The sequence below is a fragment of the Uranotaenia lowii genome, chromosome 2 (genome assembly GCF_029784155.1).
Source record: "Uranotaenia lowii strain MFRU-FL chromosome 2, ASM2978415v1, whole genome shotgun sequence".
Lineage (NCBI taxonomy): Eukaryota > Metazoa > Arthropoda > Insecta > Diptera > Culicidae > Uranotaenia > Uranotaenia lowii.
In genome coordinates, this window is record NC_073692.1 from 292,643,036 (window position 1) to 292,669,142 (window position 26,107).

Sequence of the window (26,107 nt, forward strand, 5' to 3'; positions counted from 1 at the left end):
CTTATTTGGTACTATCTGGATTTGCGGGATTGGTACCAATCCATCGTGTCCTTTGAGTAGTGAATTGTGGGAGAATCAGGTCAAACCAGTACTGGTTTACCGGCCATGCTTGTGGATCATGGCATGAAGCGACTGTTAGGCACTCGCGAACGTAAACAGCTGTATTCATTGAGTTAGTGATTCGGAAAGTTTGCCACGTTTACATTTGGCTTGTTAAACCATTGTATTTTTACCGCATTTTTCTGTAAAAATTATATTTTTTCGTCTCGTCAACACGTTGATCACCCCGAACAGTGTTTTACCCAGAGGCGTTTTGTTATTAAATTTGTCCAAGATAACGCACTTCAGTTGATCATACTTAATTTACGAGCTCTTGGTTGGATAGAAGCAGCTTGTTTTGGACTCCGCTTCGAATTCTTTTGCTTTTAATATGACTTTAGACCTAATCTTACCTTGGTACGATGGACAGTGCAAAGAAAAGATTCCACTTTTTTGATCATATCTTAAACTGAGACAGTCTTCCTACTGGCGTAAGAACGCATGACTTTTCGGTCCAAAGTTTTGTCCACCAGATCGTCCAATGTTTTTGTCCACAGAGCAGCTTTCCTTTACATAGGGGGACTGGGGGTATAATGCCCAGTGTGGGCAAAACGCGCCACTGCAATATCTAGCTAGATATACACTTTTTTAAAGAATTCTGTACGTAATTTTCTTCTAATTAACAGTAGAAATCTTTTGTACAAAAAATTAGCATCAAATATGCGATAAATCCCTGCAAAAATCCAAAAATATTTTTCAAGCCATATTCTTTGGAATTTTTGCCTTGACTTTCGTAAGGAATTACGGCATCTATCGTCAAAAAAAATACCTGACATCTGTTACAATGATGACCATTGGTCTTGAGAAGCATCACAAAACGAAAAATTTCCTTATTTAATTATTTATTCTGTTATTTTGAATGATTTTGAATAAACATGTCTAGGTAGGGCAAAACGCGCCATGTCCGTTTATTTCTAAGCATGTTTCATATTTGTTTAAATGTATATGCAGTTTCATCATATCAATTTTAAAGATATTTATATGTTGTATTGGAAAACATAACTTGAATATAAACGAATATATTTAAAATTCCTGAATTTAATATAGATTTAATTAACTATTCACAAGAGTTTCAGTATATCTGGCAGCACTGCGCGTAGCAATACATTTTTCCATCTGTGGAGTAGAATAGAAGTTTTTTTACCTGGCAAACACTTTCGGAGGCACTTGAATCAATAAACACTTATTATACGTTAAATGGCACGATTGGGTACACACATATGCGCATTATGCCCCTACTGAATCTGAAATCCAATTTTCAACCTACTCTTCAAACTTCATTAAATTTGTGGCCTTTTTTGACCTTCCAGTTTTTCTAACTATTAAATTTAGACAAAAAATAAACCAAACTTTCAAACACATCCGAAAATTAAAGTTAATCTTTTCAAATGTTCTCTAAAACAAGGCTTTTTCTTAACGTGGGCGTTATGCCCCCTCTTCCCCTACTTCCGAATTGCATTCGTACACGATATTGTTTATCTCACGATAAATCTGATGAACAATATTGTTTGAAGTTGAAGTTGTTTCAAAGAGCTCCATTAAAACCAATAAAGAAATGTTGGTTTTGATTAATTTTTTCAAATGCAGATTGCAACACGTGATGAGGTCAATATTTTCAAGCAAATGTTTTTTAGCTTTACACAAATAGCAACGTGACTGGAGTGTTACTATGAGTTTAGTTCCAAAAACTCACATGCACTCCATCAAAATGTATCTGCAAAAAGGGGTCCCTCGAAAATCTTGAAGGCTACAACCGCCCTTCAATAAACCTTGAAAATATCACTCGAAACTGATTCAAGATATCGGAATTCCCTCCTTCGATCGAAAAACAAAAACTTGTTCCGATACCTTCAAGCTATCGAGGATAGGACCACAAAACGGATCTCTCCAAGGCACAACCTAGACCTACAGAGGCCTACAGCTTCTGTTTTCTTCACGTACTGACTCTTGACATCTCCCAACCAAAACAGACCATTTTGTCTCAAATGAACCGCACTCTCTAGATACTAAAGCTTACTGGTGGGCCGATACTATTTTAACACCCAACTTGCTATCCTTCCTCATCCATTCGGTCAAACTTGCCTCCATCGATGCATGTTTCGAAAAACCGCCGCCGCCGCCATTATCTGTTTACGGTCTTGCCGATCCGGATATCCTTCAATCTGAGGGGGGCCAATTTTGGACTTCTAGCAAGTACCTAGTCCTAGCAGAGGTACTTTACTGGTACAAAACTCGTTCCAAGCTTGTAAAATGCAATGCTGAAACGACTAAAAAAAAATTGAATCAACCAACTTAATCACTACTCCTGCCTGGCACTGAAATAAACATGAATGGTTCTTAACTGTTCGTCGCGGCCGATCGTTGGTGTTGTGGAAAATTAATCGATGTCATAAGAGATTTGCTGACACGCGTTCCAGTGATTTTGTCGAGCTTTAGCCGTGTGTCATTTGTTTGGGTTTTAGCGGCCCGTTTGGATTTGAGTGAGACATGCAATTTTGTTTGGGCGAGAAAAAAATAACACATTTTTCGCTTACTTTTTTGAAGTTCTGATAGCCGGAAGTCGGGGATCAGATGTCAAACAAGCAACCGTTGTGAAATATTTGTGCCGATCAAAGATTAATAAAGTTTTTTTCCTAAATTTTAAATAAAACGGTGGAAACGTGTCACACTAATTTGTAAATATTTGTTTAACGTGTAAGTTTTGCGAAGACTTGTATTCTTCAGTGTGATTGATTCTCCTTACGAATGATCGTATAGAGCACGTATTTATAGGAAGGATTTTTGCTTCGATATTTTCATCTTTAGACATGACATAACATATTACTAACTGGGCAAATCCGGATTTTTTTTCCAAAACCTGCCCAAAATTCGTTTTGAAACGTATAAATTAAAAAAAAAATAGTTCAATTCACGTATTTGTTGTTTTTAATGTTTTGTTCAGCAAATAAAATGATCCGGGTAACATCCGGGCTTTATTTTTTTGCAATGAAATCCGGACATCCGGAACAGATCAGACTTTTCCTAAATTTTGAATCAATTAACCGAGAAAGTTCGGATAAAACCGGGCAAAGCTACTCATTCCACAAAAGTTTGTGTAAAACTCAGAGGAATTCCTAGTCGCACAACCCCTGAATTTTTTAAAACTTTCCACTTTGAGAAAGTTTCTCAAACAGTGGATGCAACGATATTACTTAAGTAATAAAAAATGAAATTTCGATAAGAGTTTTCAATTAGGTAGCAGTAGACTGAGTCGATTTGGTGTCATTTTTGAGTTTTTCAAAACCTGGGGACAAAAAAACTTCGTTTTGGTTCGAAACTTAACTTAGGTTTCTATTGCAGAAGTTTCAAGTAACGTTCACAAGAGTTTATTCTAACTTTTTGGTTTGCATGGGGGAAATAGAATATTTTGTTCTGCAAAATTCAACATATTTTTTGTTTCTGGTAAGGGGTCTAGAAAATCTTCCGTGGATGAGTTCTAGGGGCTCGCAAGAAAATCAGCTTAACACACAGATCGTTTGAAAATCTTTAGAAGTCAAATTTTCTCGCGAGATTAAAGGAATTTGATTTTTGATTTAAAACATTAAAGAAGAACATTTTAAAAAAATCAAATGGAGGCTGTTTGCTGAATAACCGTTAAGAATCTTGTAATGCTGACCAATGTTATGCAGAATGCCCGCGAAAGAGCTGAATTGCCTATCAGGTGACGGTGCTCATTTAATCGACGTTGTATTCAAAATCTGGTTTAGAATAAATGACGTAAAATATCCTGAAAAAAATCATGTTTTTTTGAAAATAAGCTGAAAATGCAGGATTAACTAACAAAATAAGTAAAAAACTATAACCTTGTGTTATCAATTTTGTACACTTAAAAAAGACTGTAACTAATCGATTCCATTTATATGTTTCATTCTATTGCAGCTCCACCTGCAGATGTCGGCCGACCAACTGCGGGAGGTTTTTCACGTGGAACATCCGGGTGCGGTGCCACACTACGAGGTGGTCCAGCTAACCCATCACACGAATGCCCCTCTCCGGCTAGGACTCCATCAGAGGCGGAAACGTAGTATAGACACCGGTGGGCCTCCCAATTCCTTTCCGGCATTTAGTGGAGGAAACGACCTCCCAGCATCCTCAAAACATCACGTGAAGAAAGATCTGAGCAAAGTGCCGTTTAGTGGGAAAGTGAGTGAAAGTTTGTTTCCTCCCAAGAGGAAGTTCGTTGGACCGGTGCCGGTGGAACAAAGTTCCCAGTTGCCGGAAGAAGTGCAACCTCAGCAGCAAAATGCGAGAGGAGAAGATAGTGATAGTGAGACAGTGAATGGGATCAGTGATGTGAGCTTGAGCGACATCAAAGAGCATCGGGTTTCGTTCAGTGCCTTCGGGGACAGCGTGAACCTTACGTTGCAGAAAACGGAAGGCCTGTTCCGGCAAGGAGAGCCCCACTCGTTGCGCATGTGGAACGTTCGGGTTGATCCCAACGCTACGCAAGGATTGGTCTACGAGGAGATACACGATGAGGTGAGTGATTGGAATCAAACTTTGACACGCCTGGATCTATAATGATTAAAAAATTCTGGGTCAGATGAGGGTTAATGCTTGTTACTGTTTATGATTTTCTATTCTGTTTTTATTAGTTTCATGTTAATTCCTAAGTCATTCAGTGTAAAATCAAACAAAATGGGAGATCCTTTTCGATAAATACAGATTTCATTGCGAACTTTGACTCATGAATCGCAAAAAGAACTGCTTTGCCAATGACTTTTTTTTTATTTACATAACCCTGGAAAAAACATTTCATGTAATTATTGAAAGCTCGAACTAGCAGTGGATTCATATTTATTTATTTTGAAATATTTATCATATTTTTATGAAATACTCAGCTTCTGCTCATGTTAGCAAAAATTGTAGCAAGAATAGGCAATGCCAATAACTGAAGACAAACTCCATTTCTAATTTGAATTTTCTGGATGAAATATGTAAAAATTTCTTCTTTCATACCATTTTCCACACAAAGTTAAACACGTTGCGCTAATACAGGAATCAATCAATCTAAAATTTACACCGATGCTTGGTGACCCAAAAAGCAAAATCGTATGGGAACAAAAAGTTATGTTTTGCAGCGGTCTAAAGTACACCTAATTATTCTGTTCCTAGTCGCATTATTACTCAAGGAAAGTTCCATAAAACAGGTACGAAATGCGTAAGCCAATCATTTATCCTAAGTACATTTTATGCAGCTCAATCGAACACGCTACCACAATGCCTAGATGTTACTGTAGCTGATACTAAAACTTGAAGCCATCCAACCAGACAGCCAAAGAGAATGCACCTCAATGCATTTTGAACTCGGTTTTGAGTACCGTAAAACGGGGTATCTTTGATCACCGGGGTAAATTTGACCATTAATAAACTTTTCCACATTATCATCAATAGCTCAGTCTGTAGCTTGTATTTTTGAAAACTGTTTTCTGCGTTTGAAAGCCTATTAGTTGAGTAACAAATAGGCAAAATTTGGTTTATATTTGAATTTTTTTTCTGCTAGTAAAAAATCCAATTTCAAAATCTTAAAATATCAATATTTCCAAAGCTCGCAAACAAACAGCTCTCCTGATGATACCAAAAAGCATTTAGAAGCAAACGGGTTGTTGAATGTGAAAGAACAACTTGTTTTCTTTGTATATGAACAGTTATAGTGCTATTTTTATAGCCATTTAATGATAAATTTTTGATATTTAAAAAATAAGGACATTTTCCAAGAGTAAGCCCGCATTGGACAAATGGATAGGAACCCTATCAAATGATTAATTTTGAAGAAAAAATGAAAATGGATATAGTGGTAGAACCTAGGGGAATGTGTGAAGGTAAAATTTCATTTGTATTTTGAAGCTCAAACTTTTTAGCAATTATAATTGTTTTTGCCCCTAAATGTAGGCAGCATCATAATTCTTTTTTCGATTATAAATATTTTTTAAATAAAACGATAAAAACCAAGGTAAAACTGATAAACTAGCATTTGTAAATGTTGTGAAGGTGTTTTGTATCCTTTATGACCAAGAAAACTTGTTAAAACCGTCAGAATTGAGACTGATCAATGTCACCCCAAAGCATCAATTTCTGAACAGAGACGAAATAGATTTTAAAATCAATTTTAAAGAGGTCTTATAAATTTCTGCAGCCATGTTTTACGTTCATAGGAGTCCAGTACTGGTTTTAAAAATATAAAACATGCCAAATTCCCCTTAACAGTAAAAATAATTGAAATATATTGAAAAAATTGATCAATATTGCCCCGGATTACGGTACTTTTGTGCACTTTTTATAACTTTAGTCACATGTAACGTACATAGAAATCCTTTTTTCAATTTTCAAGTTCATTAAGGCCGGAACAAATATCAATTTCTTCTTTTGTCACCCCCTCCCCCCCATCAAAATTTCCAAAAAAACACGAAGGGGGAAATAAATAAAGTTTGAAGTATTTTATGGAAATTTCGAAAAATTTGTCAAATATTCAAATGATTACAAGAGCAACAAACAAATTGTGAAAGATGGGAGTTTCATCACCTTTTGTATTCTTGATTTCATTGAATTTTTCGGTTTAAAATTACTTGATTTTTCATTTTTGTGCAATGATAATGTATGCAACATTGATGCGTACAAGATTTTGTGCAATTTATTCTAATTTATTAGTTTTTTGCATTATTTTTTAATATTTCCCCCAACGCGATGCTCCAACCCCTAGAGACAAAAGAAGGATTTGAAATTGGTTCCGGCCTAATGAGAACATTTAATTAACTTTCTGGAATTGGATAGTTTTTACTCTTTTTCAACAAATATGTAACTTTTAAAGCCATAATTTAAGTAAAAATATTACTTTTGGTTACTTGAGTATTACACTTGATAAGATATGATAATTCTATGATTATTTACATGCAACGATAGAAACTCGATTTTTTTTTTAAATGAGATGATTTACCGCTAAATAAGTGGATAACTACGTTTAACTAGTAATTGTAGTAATTTATGTACTTCAGACAACTTTTTTTTAATTTATATTTTTTGCGCACACTGTTGATTTTTTATAGTTTAACTTTAGTGAAGACACTTTAATTATGTTAAAATTGATGATATTTGTTGTCCTTGGAGTCTGCCTTTTTATGAATTTTCTTTTCAAGTTAAAGTTAAGTATGGCAAACTTTTTTTTTATATTTCATTTTTCAAAAGTTCACTTTCCAGATATATTTATTTTACCTTCATACCTTTAAAATAAAGTTTCGAGTAAACTAATATCCTGTCAAAGTAGCCTCTAAGGCAAATAAACTTCTTTGACTTTGAGGGAATCCAAACAATCTTACGATTGTTCTGCCATACTACTGGTTTCCAAATTTCGAAATTAGCTGTTGCATCCAAAAGACGAATCCTGAAGAATGGTATTCAAAAGGGGTCGTTTCCAAGCTGGATTACATTTGAACTAAAAAAATTCTCATTATTAGCTTCAGTAGGTACCAAATATCAGCTCCTTAGACCGAATTGAGGCTGAGTCTCTAGAAAGCGTTTAAGATGTGCAAAAATTGGCAGAATTAAGATGGCCCAACATCAAATAAGCGTGGGGGCACAAATAACCTTGTTCTGTACGAATCAATCGAACAAGTGAACAAACGCATATAGAGTGTTTTTTCAGCTATTTGCGTCCATTCTGACTCTCCACGCCTTTAGCTTCATGCAAAATAGTAAGACATTTTCAGTTGTCCGTGAGAACTTATTCTTAACGTTCAAAGAGAAGAAAAATTTGAATCGGAATGCACAACTAAGAGAGAGCAAAAATGAAAAAGGATAACTGCTAGTATTGTGTGCTTGCGGATGATTTTCTCACTCACGGGTGTTTTGTTTGATCTGCAAATTTTATCGGAGGATAACGATTTTGGAATCCCCTGCATTTTATACGATCTTTTCACTATGTAGTTGAAATTGCGATTTGCAAAACCATTGTAAACGACTTAACGTAAACGTATGTAAACGTATTTTATTTTAATTTTTTTTCTTGATGTACTCGCCATTTCCAAGTGTTAAAAACGATTTTTAAAGAAAAATAAAAAATCATGAAACGGAGGGTTAAGTTATCATTTCTGATACAATTTGTGTATACTGGGCTTATACAGGCGATTAAAGCTGAATCAAAATAGAGTTTTAAAACTAATCGTTTTCTATTACATACCCAGACAACCAGAAGTCGTATTTTATTTTACAGACTATATCGTATAGAATGTAATTTAAACTCATTTTCGTATATCTGCACCTACAATGTGCGGCCTATGCATATTCTTTATCGTATTTAGATGCATTGCATGATTTTATTACTACAAGAAGAGAGACTCGTATTTATGTACATATAAACTCGACCTATGTGTACTCTCGTTGCGGTATCTCCGGTCGCGGCGCGCGTCGATGTATTTTAATTCATGGGTGGTTTAAGAAAGTTGTGAAACATTAGGAAGGAATTTTATCCTTTCACCAATCGAGGCATACTTAATAGTTGTCGAGCGATCCGACGCGTTTTTCGAAAATAATTGGGATTAATCACATTGCGTTGCGGCCACCGTAGAAGTGAAATTTTGAAAAATTGTTTCGTGGTTCGATAGAATGACTCACGGGCAGTGAATAATTTGCAGTTTGTGATTCGCGCCGATGTATTTTGTTTATTGAAAATTGTGAAATATTAGAATGGGCGTTCATATTTTGTCGGATGGTGCCAAGCGGAGTTATAGTGCAAGAAATTCTACGCGGTCTTGTTGTTGCATGTGCATTTTTATGAGCGAGAAAATTACTGGTGGCGGAGGCTCAAAAAGTTCGGTCTACGCACACATTAATATCGAACGGTTTGCGTTGTTTGTGGGTGGAACATTTGTACGGTTTTCGTTTGCTTTTCATTGTGTGGTATTTCATCAATGAGTTTTACTTAAAAGCTGGAGTAAAGATATGTGTGTAAGCGTAGTGTCATCGGGTCAAACATCCGAAATCCGAATCCTGTTTAAACCGCTTGGCTGTCGGCGTTGGTTGAATGATGGCGGCTACGGATAGGCTGCCGGAATGAGCGAAACAGAACCCGGTGAGGAAATTCCATTTATAAGAATATCTTTGTTAATTTCATCATTCACAGACACCTAACCATTTGATTTTTTTTTTTTTTGCTTCGATTATAGTCGTTTTACCATCATTATGGCATTCGCGACTTTATCAACGTTACAGTTGGCGGATCGTTATTGAAAAACTTATCCGGTACAACTGTGTTCGATGTTTACTCTTGGGCTCGAACTCGCGGACATCTGCTCAGAAGACAACAGACTTGCCAACTGAGCTATATCACAAGCCCAATAACCATTTGATGTATTCCTTTTCTTGTTTTTCACCCTGTGATGAGCTTTCTTCTTGGCTGAGGATAATTCAAAATTTGACTTAGTATGAATTGCAATGCAGTTCTATGCTATTTAAGTAGAACCTTCAATATTTCAGTTATCCGGTGAAGATATTCGAATCGCTAGATAGGGACACAATGTTAGTTTCCTGTGGCACCGAATCATTTTTCATAATAAAATAAATCAACATTAAATTAATAAATTGCCTACCATATAAACTATGCCTTTACCTATTTATAAAATTTGCCGTAGATTTAAAATTTCTTTCCAGGTCCGTATCCTTTTATTAAAGAAAACTGTTTACTCTATATAACTGCATATTTATTGAATATTTTCCTTTCCACTAGATATTTTATAATATTTATATTTTTAGAAGGAATGCATCTGGGGATAACCCAATGAAAGTATTGCAAGCGGCACGGGTAGCCGGCCATTGTAGGTTTCTGAGGGTTGGATGCCTTCCTTCGACGAACCATCGGACCGTGGAAGCCCTAGAAGAAATTCGAAGGCCAAGCCACACAGACATAGGCAGGACCTTGCTACCGATGGGGGAACCATACATACATACATACATACATATAAACTCGACCTATGTGTACGATAATTTGCAAAAAATCTGTGAAACGACCGATATACCCCAGACAACCGGAAGACGTATTTTATTTTACAGATTATATCGTATACAGTGTAATTGAAACTCATTTTCGTAGATCTGCACCTACAATGTTCGGCCCATGCATATTCTTTATCGTATTTAAATACATTGCATGATTTTATTACGACAATACAATCCAATTCAAGAAATTGTATGCTAATGTACTTATATGGACTCCAAAATATACGTATATACTGGTTTTGCTGCATTATATGCTATATGTTTACACGTATATTTGTGTTGCAAATTCAAAATACCCACCAAATGGTTGTCTGAGACGATGATCAGCCATGATTGACAGAGTTTGTCGTGCTATGCATAAAATTATTCGAAATTAAGATTTTTTTTAACATGAAATACAATTTACGATAACAACCAGGTGTTGGATCTTAGCAGAAAGAAAATCAGCTCGCGACTTTGCTTGCCACTTGGAGATATATGCTATAAAATCGTTTATAACTGCATTGATTCGTAATAATGTGCATGTAATCGTATACCTATGCCAATTAATTCGCATGTCTGATTTTCGTAAAACGTATTTGCTGGCAATCGTAAAAGAATACATATAAGTTCAATAAAATCGTTTATGATAATACGACATCGATGATTAGACTAGTATTTAAAGAGGCTTCAAAATGCTGATCTATTTTTAGATCATCGGTGACGTGTTCTACGATCTTAAAGACTTAAGTTATAGAAATATACGATTTGCTTTTGGTTTAATGCCTTTGAAGCAAATCCTCATGTATTTATTTATTCCAAATAGCGTCGAGGAACCATCATGAGCTGCAGATCGTATCGTCAGTGGATCAAGTCCATGTACTAACAATAACTTCATGAACGTTTGAAAAATACCAGCAATCAGGCAAATATTAAATTTGTACGATATAAACTTGAATTTGACAGCAAAAAACGCATTTCTTTGAAATAATCTTATTTTTATTATTTTTGGGGATGCATAAACCAATTGGTTTAAAGTACAAAAAAAATAATAATCTTATTTTTATTCAACTGACGGAAAATTAGAGCCCTGCACTAAAGTCGCAAAAGACGACCAAATAAGTCGTCAAACTTTCCATAGTTTTACGAAAAATGTCTTATATTACAACTTCAATCATCTATATGATGATGTAAATTGTCATAGTATAGGTATTCCAAAAATAATCAGGGTAGTCGCAAATGATGCGCATGACAAATCGTGCAAATCGTAATTTAATACAATCCAAATCAAGAATATGTTTGCTAATGTACCTATATGGCCTCCAAAACGATACGTATATACTGGTTTTGCTACATTATATACGATATGTTTACACGTATATTTGCACGTATATTTGTGTTGCAAATTCGAAATACCCACCAATTGCCGAAGTAGGGCCATCAGAAGCATTGTACAACAATATCTCTGGAGGATCTCCGTGCTGTTTTTTAGTGCAAATTCAAGACCAATACTGCTACATGTGGATTCATTGCTCCAGTAGGTTGAAGCTTTACGAAATCCGCAATATCGACCATTGTTATCTAGAAAAAGCAGTTTTTCCGCTTTTGGGCCCTAAAGGGTAAGAATACTTGCCTGCCAAATTCACAGGTCTATACCTAAAGGAACATCCCGTGTTATCAAAAACTCCCAGCTGTACGGTGTGATACCGGGGATGACCTTGAAATGGCACTGACCGAGTTTTACGGAAAAAGTGCCAGCGAGAATTTTCGGAGGCGTTCGCAACTGACTGAAGAAGTGTATTGAGGTCGTGCGAGGGAATTTTGAGCCCATCTTAATTTTTTTTGTCGTTTTTAGTTTTCGTCAAGAGTCCATAGCACGTTGCTTGTTAAACACTGCCGTTCCAAGCACAATTGTCCTATGTGAAAAACGTGCAAATGAGAAACACGTGATTGAAATTTCAGCTATATTTTCAATATTTCTCTATATCTGAAAATTCATCGACAGTGTTTTTGTAGTAAACAGTTCAAAAATACATTACCTACAACAAATTGAAAATTAGAGTGAAAAATGCTTTTTGGGTCACTTTTGCGTAGAATCAGAACGCACACCGATGCTAGTTTTACGAAAAACTGTCACACGGCTACACATTCAATATCATTTTATAAGCTCGCATAATTTATATTTTCCCCAAACAATTAAGTTGAATCGTAATTTAAGACCGTTTAACCGTTCCTCTTTGTTTATAAAAAAAAGTATATTTGAGTAACGATCTGGTAAAAGTGTTGATGGAATTTTTCTCTATGTATATCACTGAAGGCTCCTCGCTTCACCCCTACCCACTATTTTTGTATTTTTCTAGTTGAGTTACATTATATTAAGCAGTTAAATTTCATTTTAAGAGAATTTTTTGATAAAGTTTGCATTTTTCATAGAATTTTCTCTAGTGTGACATTTTTGCGTAGAAACATCCACATAAAGACAACCACTTTGATGAAAATTTCGTATAAATTCAGAACAAAGTATACTTGTTATGTGTTTTTATTCGAAAGTTAATACTAAAAGAGATTGTTTCCATCAAAAAAGTGAAAAAGACTCAAAAGTCGCATGGGATAGTTTGGCTTGGAACGGCAGTTCAGGTGCATATATTTGATTAATTATCAGGCAGGGTAGAGGAATTTAAGCATTTTTAAAGTACGGAAACTTTATTGTCACCCTTTATTTCCATAAAAAAAAAATCCAGAACACCCATCCTTCTTCTTATTCATAAACTTGTTAAAGAATAAAGCTATCTTCTTTCAAATGGTTGAAGCTCTGGTATAATGACGTTCACACTCTCCTACTGGTCTACTGCTCGCATTTACGAGCGGCCCACATCTATAGGGGAGCAATCAATGTCTACACAGGAAAAACAACAATCAAACAACTCTCGAAGTATTCCGCAATTGGAACAAATACCTGTGTTACGCTAAAAAAACACGTGTTATCTACCCGTCTTCCAACAGCTCACTCTCCTCTCATCAAATTAAGTGTCTAAGTCTATGTTTGCTCACCTTTCCGCAAGTCTATTTTCCTCAGTCAGTCGTTTGACTTAATGACTGACAGAAGAGGATTACGATAACCAAGATAGTCTAGGCATCATAGTCATCGCCGTCATGATCATCATCATTGAGTATCAGATAGGCTCACCCAGACGATTACTTTTTCCCACCCACTTCCGATCTCCACCTTGCAATGCAATGATGGTTCAGCAAAAGCCTTCCTTCGACCTTTCTCAGATTGAGAAATTTGCTATCTCACTACGATTTTTTCTATATTGTTTTTAATAGCACAGTGATACATTCTGAACTAATAATGGTTAAAACTGATTTTCAAATGTTATTTATTATTTTTGACAAAATTTGCTGTTTTTTATCATTTAATTAAAATTTATGAAATTCTAAAAATTAGGGTTTTTTTTTAAATATTATTTATATTATTCCACCACAGTTGAATGTTTTCGCGTTTATTTTGCTTTCCCACTGACATGTTTCTTCCTACTCAAACTCTAGACGTTTTGCACGCGCCAAGTTGCTCTGAGTCTATTTAGTTGTATCAATGCCGAAGTTGCATGATGTTGTTATCGATGTTGTTGTTGTTTTCCCCTTGCTGTTGTTGCTTGTTACCAACCAGTCTTACAATTTATATAAAACTTTTGCGGTGTTATCTCGGCCGGGTCCGAAAGCCCTGTTGCATCGTTTAGCTTTTTCCTATCTTGGGACCCGTTTTCCGCATATCGTTTCGTGAGCGAACGCTTACTGAAAATGTAGAAGGCTGGAAAAATAGTCGAAAACCATTAGGTCTTCATTTAAATATTTGAAAAAAAAAGTTAATTTTAAATAAGGTTCATTGAATAAAAAGACATGTTATTAACTCCTTTATAATTTAAATTGGCATTTCAGTCGGAAGGAAGCAACTACTAGAATTTACAATTTGCCCGACGTTTCGGCCTTTGGCCTTGGCCTTCCTTAAGGTATATCTAAAATTATTTATATTTTTTGAAATTTTTTTTAATATTAAATTGCAAATTTTACAAAACAAGCGCCGATTTGGTCTAGCGGATAGGCTGGCGCGAGTCTGGTTTTGGTAAGCCAGGCATACTGGGTTCGATTCCCGGTATCGGTAAGAAAAGCTTTTGGGTTCGAATCCCATAAGTGTTTTCTCTTATAACTGACTATATAATAATAGTGTTCAATCAGTTGCCAGCTGGCCAAGTATATACACGAGTGCGGAATGCCTGTCGTAGATTCATAACACTAAAAATGTGATGAATTTTATACGGTTGCGGAACTGATAGTCTCGTTCTCCAAATAAGACTTACATGTACACTAAACACATTCATTACATGACAGTTCACACGTAGCCATGGTGTCGGGTATGTGGTGATTTGCATTGAAGATTAGCCGAACTCATGATCTAAAGAATGCAATTCAGCGCATACGTTGGCAAAACTGCGGTGAGTCCGTGCACCCATTGTGGATTATCTACATGAAATTAAAAGTTATTTATTTTGAAAATAAGTCCTTGAAGTTGCCTATTAGCTCAGTTGTTAACCAGTTGCCTTCTAAGCTGATGTCCGTGAGTTTGAGCGCAAGAGTAAACATCGAACACAGTTGTTGCAGATAAGTTTTTCGATGCCTGGTGCGCCAACTACATCATTGATAAAAGTCGCCAACGGCACAATGAGGTAGACTACGACTATACTCGAAACAAAGAAAAAGGATTTTGAACGTTTCATTTAGAAAAAAAAAACAAACAAATTCTTTTGAATTAATGCAGATTTTTTATTTTTTTGTATGTAATTTTCTCCAGGTTTGTGTTTCTAGACTGACTTTGCTTGAAATTAGAATTATAATTTTGAATCGAGAATCAATATTTTGAAACCGCAATCTCCTTCAATTTGAATCCTTAATGGAATCTTAACATTGATATTTTAAAATTGATTATAAAACATCAATTTGAGCTAAATCTTAAAACAAACCTTGGATTTAAGTTCCAAATCTGAATTTTGCATTTTGAATCCGAATTGAAAATCATAATCTTAATTCCAGATAAGAAATCCTATGAATTGGAAATCAAAAAACGAAAATTGTATCAGAACCTTTGAATTTTGAATGTATGGTTTTCAAAGTGATTTTTCTAAATTATTAAACTTTTAAATTTAAATAGCATTGTGAATGATGAAATTGTTTCACATTTTTCAATTCTGGACTCATGAAACTTTCTTAATCCAAATGTAAAAAATGGTTTGAATTTTAAATATTTTCTTTCTTTCTCAAGCTGTATTCTTCCATATTTTCTCGTTTTACCAATTTGGAATATGATTTTTCATTTAACTAATCTCTTTGCTTTCCTAGTAATTCCGTTCAATAAAATCTCTTCACAAGTGTTCAAATGTGAATCGCAAACGCATCGCTTACGGACCAATTGCTTTTGGCTATCTTGTTAATAATAACCGATTTGAAATCATAGAAGAATATGATCTAAATTATATCAGTAATATCTGTTACGTCAAGCGCAAAATTAGTGTATTTTCTTTATAATGGACAAGTATTCAGTCCCTTCTATCTTTGGATTGGTAACAGAATTTTGTAGAGGTTAATGTCCGTTCATATAAAGACATTTAATTGTAAAAATTGCGTCATGGTTATTCAATCATTCAAGCCGTACAAGCATCGTTTCCATGGAAAAAATGTTCAAAAAATATTTTCTTTTAGGTTGCCAAAAGGCTTTAAAATTCCCTATTAAATCAAGCTTCTGATCAAAACTTGTATCGCATGTCGACAGTCATATCTATTTCACCTGATATATGTCACTTCTCTTGTATTGACACATGTTCCCTTAGCTTTGGAATGGTTATAGTGTTAAGAAGAGTCGAAGCTCCTTTAATATCGTACTCTGATATTTCGTATCATACGTCAATCCTGGTTCTGGAATCAACTGCTACAGCGTCGTGTAGTGTTAATATCACTTGTTTCAAATTTGGAGTCACAGAAGCTCATTGTAGTCGTCTAACCAGAGCGCTAACTGGTCAGTTAAATAAAAATATATAAAATCAAAACTTTGTGTTCTGAATCGTCTCCTGTATGGTTAAGCTATGATTCAGAGGTACTATTGTACCTATATTTACCTTCCACTTAGTGTGTACATGTCCCTCTTTTGCCCGACTACATTTTTTCTTAATGTTTGTCAGAATTTAACAGAGTAAGTTAAAAAAAAGTCCTTGTTTCCAATATTATGATTAAAAAAAAAGCTTCATTGCTTAAAAATCCCTATGTGGATAGGCTAAAGGCCAACTTTGCCATTATAAAATCGTTTAATTGCCCTCATTATAGCATCCTGGTTAGAACATTTTCTGATCATTGTAAATTCAAATCTCCTGAATTTTGTAGTTGTGAATCAATAATGTATGATTCTTTTTAGCTCATATATGCCTGATTTTCGTTTGATAGAAAGCTTTTATGTACTCTCGCCTATCCTGTTATAAGTGTATCTAATTCTAAGAATTTAAACTAAAATAACAATCTGTCATTTTTCACCCACTGTGGTTATAAGCTTCAAGGCTTCAAAATCCCTACGTGGATCGGCTTTATGCCCTAAATATTTATTTATTTTCTAATCCTTTTACGGTTTTCAGGTTTCTCAGGTATATGATGAAATCTGTAAAAAAAGGCTAGGCACAATTTTCCCGTTTGTTTGGATAACGTGCCGCTATCAAGCCTACCCATTTTCTGATACCTGATACCTGATAATTCCAGATAAGAAATCCTATGAATTGGAAATCAAAAAACGAAAATTGTATCAGAACCTTTGAATTTTGAATGTATGGTTTTCAAAGTGATTTTTCTAAATTATTAAACTTTTAAATTTAAATAGCATTGTGAATGATGAAATTGTTTCACATTTTTCAATTCTGAACTCATGAAACTTTCTTAATCCAAATGTAAAAAATGGTTTGAATTTTAAATATTTTCTTTTTTCATAATCCGAAATTATGAGTTTTGAATATGGAGAATTTATCAAATTTCAGATTGAAATGATGATGATCCAAACTGAAAATATGGCAAATTTCGGAATCATTCCAACGAAATCAAGAAGAAAAACACATGGAAAACTGTTTATAATTTTTTTTTAAAAACATTAACCGTTTCAGAATCATCAAAAAAAAATTCAGGCTTCCAGAAAATCGTTTATGTTTATTTTGACAAAATTTGTTTGAAAAAAATGATTTGGACGCAAGATACATTATTCAAAGGACTCAATTGAAATTTTGGTTTGATTTTGCAAATAGAGTGAGCAAACCTGGTCAAAATCCGGACAATCTGGTAAATTTATTCTAACATTATTGGGATTAAACATTTGGGACTCAATTACTATCAACAAGTGAGAAATTTTTGGAAAATCCGTTGTAGAATTGTGGTCCTGGAATGAGATTTTGAGGTTTTGGAGTCGAGTTTGTTACACTTTTGTTACTTTTGAATAATTTAAGTAGTTCATCAAATAAAATTAATATAAGACATACACCATGTAAGCCGATTTAGGCTTTACAGACTGAATAAATGACGCGGACAACTTAAGATTATCATTTAACACCCAGTACCGAGATGGGAATCGAACCCACTCGACCACCGAGACGTACAAAATCCTAAATTACTAAAAAATCCAAATTTTCTAAAAAGCATTTAGAAATTGACATTAAAACCAGTTTACCCCTTTAAACATTACTTAAAAACTAAGAATGAGTTCTGAACCAATACAAAAATGAATTTAAATCGACTGAGTCTATTGTACATTACATAGACTTGTATATGTGAGGAAATTAAATTAGCTTCCAACGAATAATGAACCTATAGTTTATTCAAAATATTAGCTAAACTAGACGTTCTACTAAGGTTGCCAAAATTTTCCTACACGTATCCGGGCCGTGCAATTCCAGGTTTTTTTTATCAAAAAACCTGTCTGTACCCGGTCATTTGATTTCAAAATTTTCAACCAAAAATCCGAGTAATATTCGGGTATATTTGGTGACAACTTTACAATTATTCGACAAAAAATCAAGAAGAAAAACATTGGAAATTTTTTTATCGACTCATAAGCACATAAACACATAGCCAGATTGTATGTCGTTTTTCCAAAACCCGTTCATGATTATTCTGAATAAACTTCTTTAAAATCATTTTGTTTTTGGGGGCAAAAATCAAAAATAATACAAAATAACTCAATTAGATTTTTTTTGGGTGATTTTGCAAATAAAGTTGAAAAAATTCGAGCAAAATTTGGAAGTGGGGGGTGGGAACTAAATCAGGGCAATCATGCCAGACCGGACTTATCCAAATTTTGTATAAAAAAAAAACGGGCTTCACCGGATTATACCGGGCAATTTGGCAAGCTTAGCATATTGCCTGTCATATTAGATGTTTTTTTTCGAATTTTGACAAATTTTTAGTACTTATTTGGACGAAAGTTTAAAATCTAACAATTGAAATTTATTACAAATATTGTGTAAAAATATATTAATAATTTTTTTTGTCATATAACAGTCTTTAGACCAAACATTTAGGAGGACGTGGTCAAAACGTTCAAAACTTAGTCGAATGAACATTCCAAAAACTTCTTAATGGATATTTTAAACCGTAATTTAGATCTTCGTAGATTGTCAGCGTTTACTAACATTATTTTAATAACCATTTTCGAAACGTAATTCACCTAGGTATTCATAATCAAAAGTTTTCTAGAAATTTTACTTTACGCTCATTATGGACTAAGCTTTCCAGATGTTTTACTGAACTTATCCAGACTGGCAAATCCGGACATAACCCAAAAACCTAGTCAAATTTGGAAATCGGATTTAAAAATTATCAGCTCAAAAATAGGCCAATATACAGGCAATTCTGGCCAAAATCCAGGATTTTCTAAAAACATTCTTCTGAAGTTCGAGAGAAAAGGTGAAAGATAAACGCATAAAAAATTACGAACCATATCAACTACATTTAAAAGTTAACAGCAACGAATATGACAATTGTTATAAATTTTTATTTCAATTGAACTTTTTGCTTTGCTTTTTATTGGCTCAGCTTTGTATTCGGCCAGCTGTGTGATCCTTGGGATATGAATTTATAATATTAATCCTTTTATACTCTTATTTATTAAATTTACTGTGCTTATAATAGGTCTGATATTCATAGACAGGGACGTAGGATGAAGTGCTTGAAAAATTCATACATACAGAATAGTAAAAGAAAAAAGATATTAAGAGTATCTCATAATTCGGGTAAAAGTTCTTTCATATAAATATGTATAAGTCATTATGTTCTTTCGAAAACATATTTACAGTTTACAGTTTACAAATTTACTAGATTACTAGAGGGGTTCTAAAGGCTTCATTTGAAGGATTCATCTAAAAGGAAAGCTAGTTAGGGGTTCGAATCAGTTTTATTTTTGACTCTTGTGAATTCGATACATTCAGATTTTTGTTTAAATCTTGGTTTTTGAAGTATCTACAATATAAATTATGTTAAACAACATACTAATAAAATATTATTCTAGCCGAATTCTCTAGAACCTAAAGAAAAAGTACAAGTTTGTTTTAATCATCATCAACATTATAGCTAGAATATAATAATTTATAAAAGATTTCTCTAGTTTTAATTTTGACTCGAGAATTCTATTTTTTATATGAATTCTTTCATAAATAATTTATTCGTAATTCAACTAGTCAGTATGAATGAAAATTCCAAATGATGAACTTCTGGTATTTCAATTCTGGATCACTATTTTGGAACTTTTTTAAGTTTCAATTCTGCGTAATAACTAAGAGTAAAAATTTCTATACAAAATTTAGAAATGGTTTGTTATTTTAATTATTTTGATACACCGTAATTATGAGATTTAATCATGCAAAATGAATCTAGTTTTAGTTTTGGATGCAAAACCAAAATTTGAAGCAGGATTTTGTCCCAATGATGAATAGAACATTTGACAAATTTTGATTTTTCAAGAAAAAAAAATTGAACCAGAACATTGGAAATGATTCAAATCTTAGCTCATCAGATACTCTCCGCACTTATTCGGACAGGGTGGATCCGGGATATTTTATCTTGAAACCTTGGAAAATCCAAGCACTCGATTTCAAAGTTTCGAACCTAAAATCTTGGCAATATCTAGGCATATTTGGGGATTCTTCTAAAAAAATCAAGAAAAAATCTCGAAAAGTTGTGTTTTTTAATCGAAATACATTTTTTTGGATAAACTCAAGAATTTTTTTTTACATAAAATGCAAAGTAATTATCACGCAATGTCAATTTTTTTTAATTTAAATTTCCCAAATAAAGTAAAATATTCGGGCAGAATTAGGGCAATCAGGCAACCAAAACGAGTCTAATCTTTCTGAAAATACGATATTTGAGACTAAGGACTGAACCTAAAATTCATGCACCAACTTCTTTTGTGAATACCTTTTGATAGCATTTTTCGAGTAAGGTTTTTAAATATCTATCGAGAGAATTTTTTTTGATAAACTGTATTAGAATTGTGGACTTGGTATAAGATTTCGAGGTCTTGGCCTAAGTTCTGAGTCGAGATTGTTACTCTTCATTCACTTCAGTTGATTTGTTGAGAATTGAAATTTTGAGTTTAGAGGAGAAAATTTTGCTTGACATTTTTTGGACTCTCATAAGGGCAAGGGGGGGTGTTACACCCATAAACTCCCCTCCCCCCCCAGTTTATACGGCTATGTTCAGAGATAAACCATATGTTTGACAAAAGAAGTTACAATTTTCCAAATCAGTGTTACTTAATCCAATTGAAAAAATGATTGCATGCATATAGGATATTAGAGAAATTTCATGTTTCTTTGCAGAGATCTAATTACTAAGCGTACATCTTTTGAGGATATGATGGCTCGCATATTGTTAATGCTAAAGCCACCAGCCCACAAAACCGTGACAAAAATTCGATCTCATGACCTCTGGGTTAGAAGACTTGAAAACTATCCTCTAGACCACGGTCGGCAAATCCCAATATCTACCAATTTTATACCAAGTTAAAAACACAATTCAGTTAAATTTTTCAATTCAAATTCCAGAACTCGAAGCAGACTTTGAATCGAAAATGACGAAAATTGCTTCTTATAGTTTCTACCAAACTTTTGAATCAAAAAGGATACCCAATAATTAAAAACGAAAAAAAAATCGTTTTATCTTATTATTAGCAACTCTTAATGTAACTGTCTTAAGTTTCATAACATTCTCCCTCATGGATGTTTCTAGGACAAGTGATTATTCATAAAATTTCCCAACCATGCGGTTCTGCAGGTCGACCAGTTTATCATATCCACACATTATTGATGAAACCGCAAGAACCAATCCATCAAGAACACATCAGCCCCGTCTGGGTAACCACATTCATGCCGGTTCTGATGTCTTGAGGAAAATTTTGTAACCCCCCCCTAGAGAGCACTAACTGTTCTGCAAATATGCAGGTCAACCTTTTTGGAAGTATCACGGTACCCACTTAAAGGGCTTTCGATTGTTGGGTCTTTGGTCTTGGGTCAACGCTGATGCTGCAAGAAGACCATATCTGGCCGATTGTTCGTGACCCATTGGACGAATCACCGGTCGACCTACTAACACGTGAATCAATATCTGTATGTAGCCTATACCCATAAGGTCTCCGGCATGTCTGGGAGATTCTCAGCTACCGTAAGACCGTCTGGTAATCTGCAACTTCCGGTCCCTATCCAAGATATTGCGCCGCTCAAATGGAACGGATGGTTGCGAGTGATGTATGCAAAATTTGCTTTCAGAATCGTACTTTTTCAAGTTTCCCATAGAAGACCAAAATGGACGGATGACGGCGGATTGCTTCATGGAACATTGATTTCAAAGAGGGGTCGTTTGATTCATGAGCCGACCAACACCTACCCAGATTAGCGCCTTCCTTCCGATCGATCCACGTTGAATGGGACTGAATCGAGTCGGCAGCCAAGAGAATGGCACACAGAACATCTGTGTCAAGTGGTTTGGCCGGTGGAAGTCGGATTGAAATAAGTCCGGACAACAAGTGCCACTTTGAGCTGGCCAGCTTACCGACTAAATACCAGCTTCAGGCGTCTTATTGACTAATGAATGGTTCGATTGTTGGTTTTTTTCCTCGGGAAATCACTCGCCAGTCAGATTCAGCGATTTGCATTCCTCCCATTTCATGCAATTGAACTAGCAGCCAGAAGATATGTTAAAATGTGTGGGGGGTTTCTTCGAATGCAATGTAAACATGTCGCGGATTGTTGCTGGCCATGCTGACCTGTAATTAGTTTGAAGGTCGCGCAGATTTAATCTAGATGTTGAACATCGTCCCAGACGGGCCGTTACTTGCAGGTGTTACACCGATTCCGTTGATTGTGGGTGCCAATAATCCGTAATTGTGGTTTTAAGCGTCCGTTAAGAAGGTTTTGGAATGTTTTGGTAAATTACAAGCCTTGTCAGCTTTCCTTCGATATAATATTAATCGTTCTTGGCATCTCCTCTTGAATGTCCACAACCAAATTCTTTTGTATGACTAAAAGTTTAGTATTACACAACCTTGGTTTTTTTATCAACATTTTTAAAGTACTAGAATAGTTTCTTCAGCTACAAAGTTGTGCACGCCATATAGAACTCCAAGATGGCAGCATTCGCTTTGCTTTAAAATTCTGTTATTTACTGAAAATCGCACGAAATCCCCACAATTTTGGTATTGGGTAAAAGAGCTATATGAGTAGAAGTCAAATTTCACCATCTGCCGCCATCCAAGACCGTGACTTCCGTTGATCTTTAAAATGCTGTAAATGATATAAAATCTTAATAAAATTTCATGGGATTTTTAGTGATTCACAGTATTTTTTAATTAAGGGGAAGCTGTCATCTTAGATATGATAGTGGCATATAAAAGCGAAATTTGACTTCTACTCGTTTAACTCTTTCACTCAATACCCATATTGTAGGAGTTTCATACGATTTTCAGTGATTTACAGAGCATTTTGAAGTTCAGCGGAAGCCGCCATATTGGAATTCAATATGGCGTTTGATAGCGAAATTTGACTTCTTCTAGTTTTGTTCTTTCAACTTATACCCATATTATGGGGGTTTCGAGATGGTGTAAAATAGCCAAATTCGACTTGTAAACACTCGCTGAGCCCTTTCAATTTAAACCTATATTGTAGGGGTTCCATGCAATTTTTAGCCATTTACAGCATTTTTATGTTAAGTGGATGAAACCATCTTTGATTTCTAGATGGCACCGGACAGTGAATTTCGACTTCTATTCGTTTAGCCCGTTCACCCAATACCCCTATTGTGGATGTTTCATGAGCCGCTATCTTAGAATATTGATGGCGTCCAGCAACAACTTTTTTCTGCTACTAGTTGGGCCCTTTCACTCAATGCTTGAATTGTAGAGATATGCATACCACTTCTGGTGATTTGAAGTATTTTTATATTGTTTTATCCAACTCAAAAATAACACACGTGACTTATCAAAACTGTTTAAAAAATGGGAGTTTCAATTTAAATATGTGCAATATAGCCTGTTTTGACGTCTGCATCGAAAATTGTCACCTAATTTTATTACGGTGTCATGCAAAAAAAAAATGCTAGGAAGAAACTTCTAAGTATATGTTTTATTGGTGTTGAAATAGAGCATTCAGAATAGAGTGTCCTACCCGGGATTTCCCGGTTGGATATTCCCGGGAATTTAAAAAATTCGGGAATTCCCGAATCACGGGAAACGCTTAAAAAATCCCGGGAATTCCCGAAGCCAATAAAAAGTGCTAAATTACTACAAATTTACACGATCCAATTTGGAAAAATGAATCAGATTGAACGAGGAAAATGATAGTTCTTAATTGGTGGTTTAGCCTTAAATATTATTTTTTCTTGAATCTGAGTTTAAACATTGAATTTTGATAAAAAATAGTATTTATGATCGTAAATTTAGTGTAAAAGAGCAAAAAGAAATAGAATCTATAAAACCAAACAATTCCGATAATGAAACGGTACGGAAAGAATCTGAATGTTCTATTTCTCAACACTCATCATTAGGAACTTCTGTTTCGTATACTGTTGACAGTAGCAAAATCATCAGCAATGAAATGACATATTGTTAAACTAATGGATAGTTATCTGAAAATTTACGATACTTGATGAATTACCTGAAATCTAGCTGACCAACTGCTATCGATAGTGAAAAATCATTGTAAATAATTCAAAATTATTGCAGCTAAATTCAGACCAGTGTGTCGGTTAGAGTACTTTATTTGTGGGTCTTGGATTTATTTATAGAATTGTTGAATCATTAAAGAAGTTTGAAATGTATTGCAATACTCCTACCTGGAATTTAAAAATATCATATTTATAAGGATTCGTACGCAGTAGATGGTTAAGATCTTCATATTCTTTTTTCCCGGGATCCCGGGAATTCCCGGGAAAAGGGTCGTCAGATTTCCCGATTCCCGGGAACGTTAAAATGACCGGGAAATGGACACTCTAATTCAGAACACTTTCTTAACAACTTAAACAGTACATTAAGTAAAAATTTGATAAGCATTTTCAGAACTACCTGAAAACAAATGATTGAATCAAGAATCCAAGCATTTTTTTATGATCATAATAACACCCAAACCTGGAATTTTTGGAATATTCGACTCACCAAACAGTAGCGCGTCGTTTACGGTCATAAAGATCGAATTTTTTCAAACTACGAAGTAAATTTTAAGATGAACATTAAAAACTGAATTTGGATCTCCGTAAAAATTCCAAGCAATACGGGAGAGCATTTCTAAAAGCTTTGTAATATTAATGTGTTATGATGAATCATTATACCATTCATCAAATTATGTCCATAGTTTGGCTGCAAATTTTTGTGTTCAAAAATCTAATTTTTCTTGAATTCTTCATCAGGATTGAACTCCTCAAAATATTTTCATAGTGCTTACTTTAGAATAACCCATTATTTTTCGATGGGTCTCTATCCGGTTTATTAATCGTATCCTTGTCCTTGATTACAAAATTGCCCACCTTTGTTTCAGATATCTCCAAGGCATTATTTTAACAAGGAAACTTTCGAAAATATGACGAAATGGAGCGGAAGTCTGCTCTATAGCTTACTTCGGCATTTTAACTGCCCCAAAAATACGGATTCGGATACGAAAAGCCTCTGTAGAACATTTTTACGGCAATTCAGGCTTTGTTCGAGTCTCGATTTTCTTCAAAAATTTTTGTATTTGTTTTCATTTTTTCGACGCTTTTAAACTATACAAATCAAACAAAAACATACCAGTTATTTAGCCGTCGACCGTGGCCTAGAGGATAGCGCTCAAGTCTTCTAAGCCAGAGGTCATGAGATTAAGTTTTGGTCACGGCAAACATAGTATTCTTTCTGTGGGTTGGTGGTGTTAGCATTAGTAAAATGCTAGCCATTATATCCTTAAAAGATGTACGATTAGTTTTAAGTAAAATTTAGATCTCTTCAAAGAAACATGAAGTTTCACTGAGATCCTATATGTGTGTGTTTGTTTTAAAATCGCTTTATTAAGACGATTTCATACCAACTTTATTTTTTAAAATTGGTTCAATAGTTTTGCAGCTGGAGACAAAATTGTAAACCGATAATTGGCAAATTGATCAATTGTTTCAGAATAACTAATAAAATGCTTGTAGCACGTTATAAACTTAGGTAAATCATACCAAAGTTTTATTTTATCATAAAATAAATGAAATATCAAATAATTGTAAAAGCATTGAAAAAGATGTTTGGCATCCAATTTGTATAGAATTACCACATAGTGCCCTGATCAAAGAATAGAAATTTCACTTGAAAATGTCACCACACGTTTGTGTTCATGATCACAAACTAATAATCTATTTTGACTATATTATTCTTCATTCCAATATTTCGAGTTCTAAATGTTTTTGAAAACAAAACTCGCCGTTA

At 34.5% G+C, this 26,107-nt stretch overlaps 1 protein-coding gene across 4 annotated transcripts in view; it reads left to right on the top strand.

Moving 5' to 3' along the window:
• Positions 1–26,107, top strand: part of LOC129748797 (A disintegrin and metalloproteinase with thrombospondin motifs like) — a 633,996-nt gene that overhangs the window by 171,189 nt on the left and 436,700 nt on the right. For all 4 annotated transcript variants that reach the window (XM_055743549.1, XM_055743550.1, XM_055743551.1 and 1 more), the window contains exon 3: positions 4,018–4,617. In XM_055743549.1, coding sequence (XP_055599524.1) covers positions 4,018–4,617 — 600 coding nt within the window. The remainder of the gene's footprint in view (positions 1–4,017; positions 4,618–26,107) is intronic.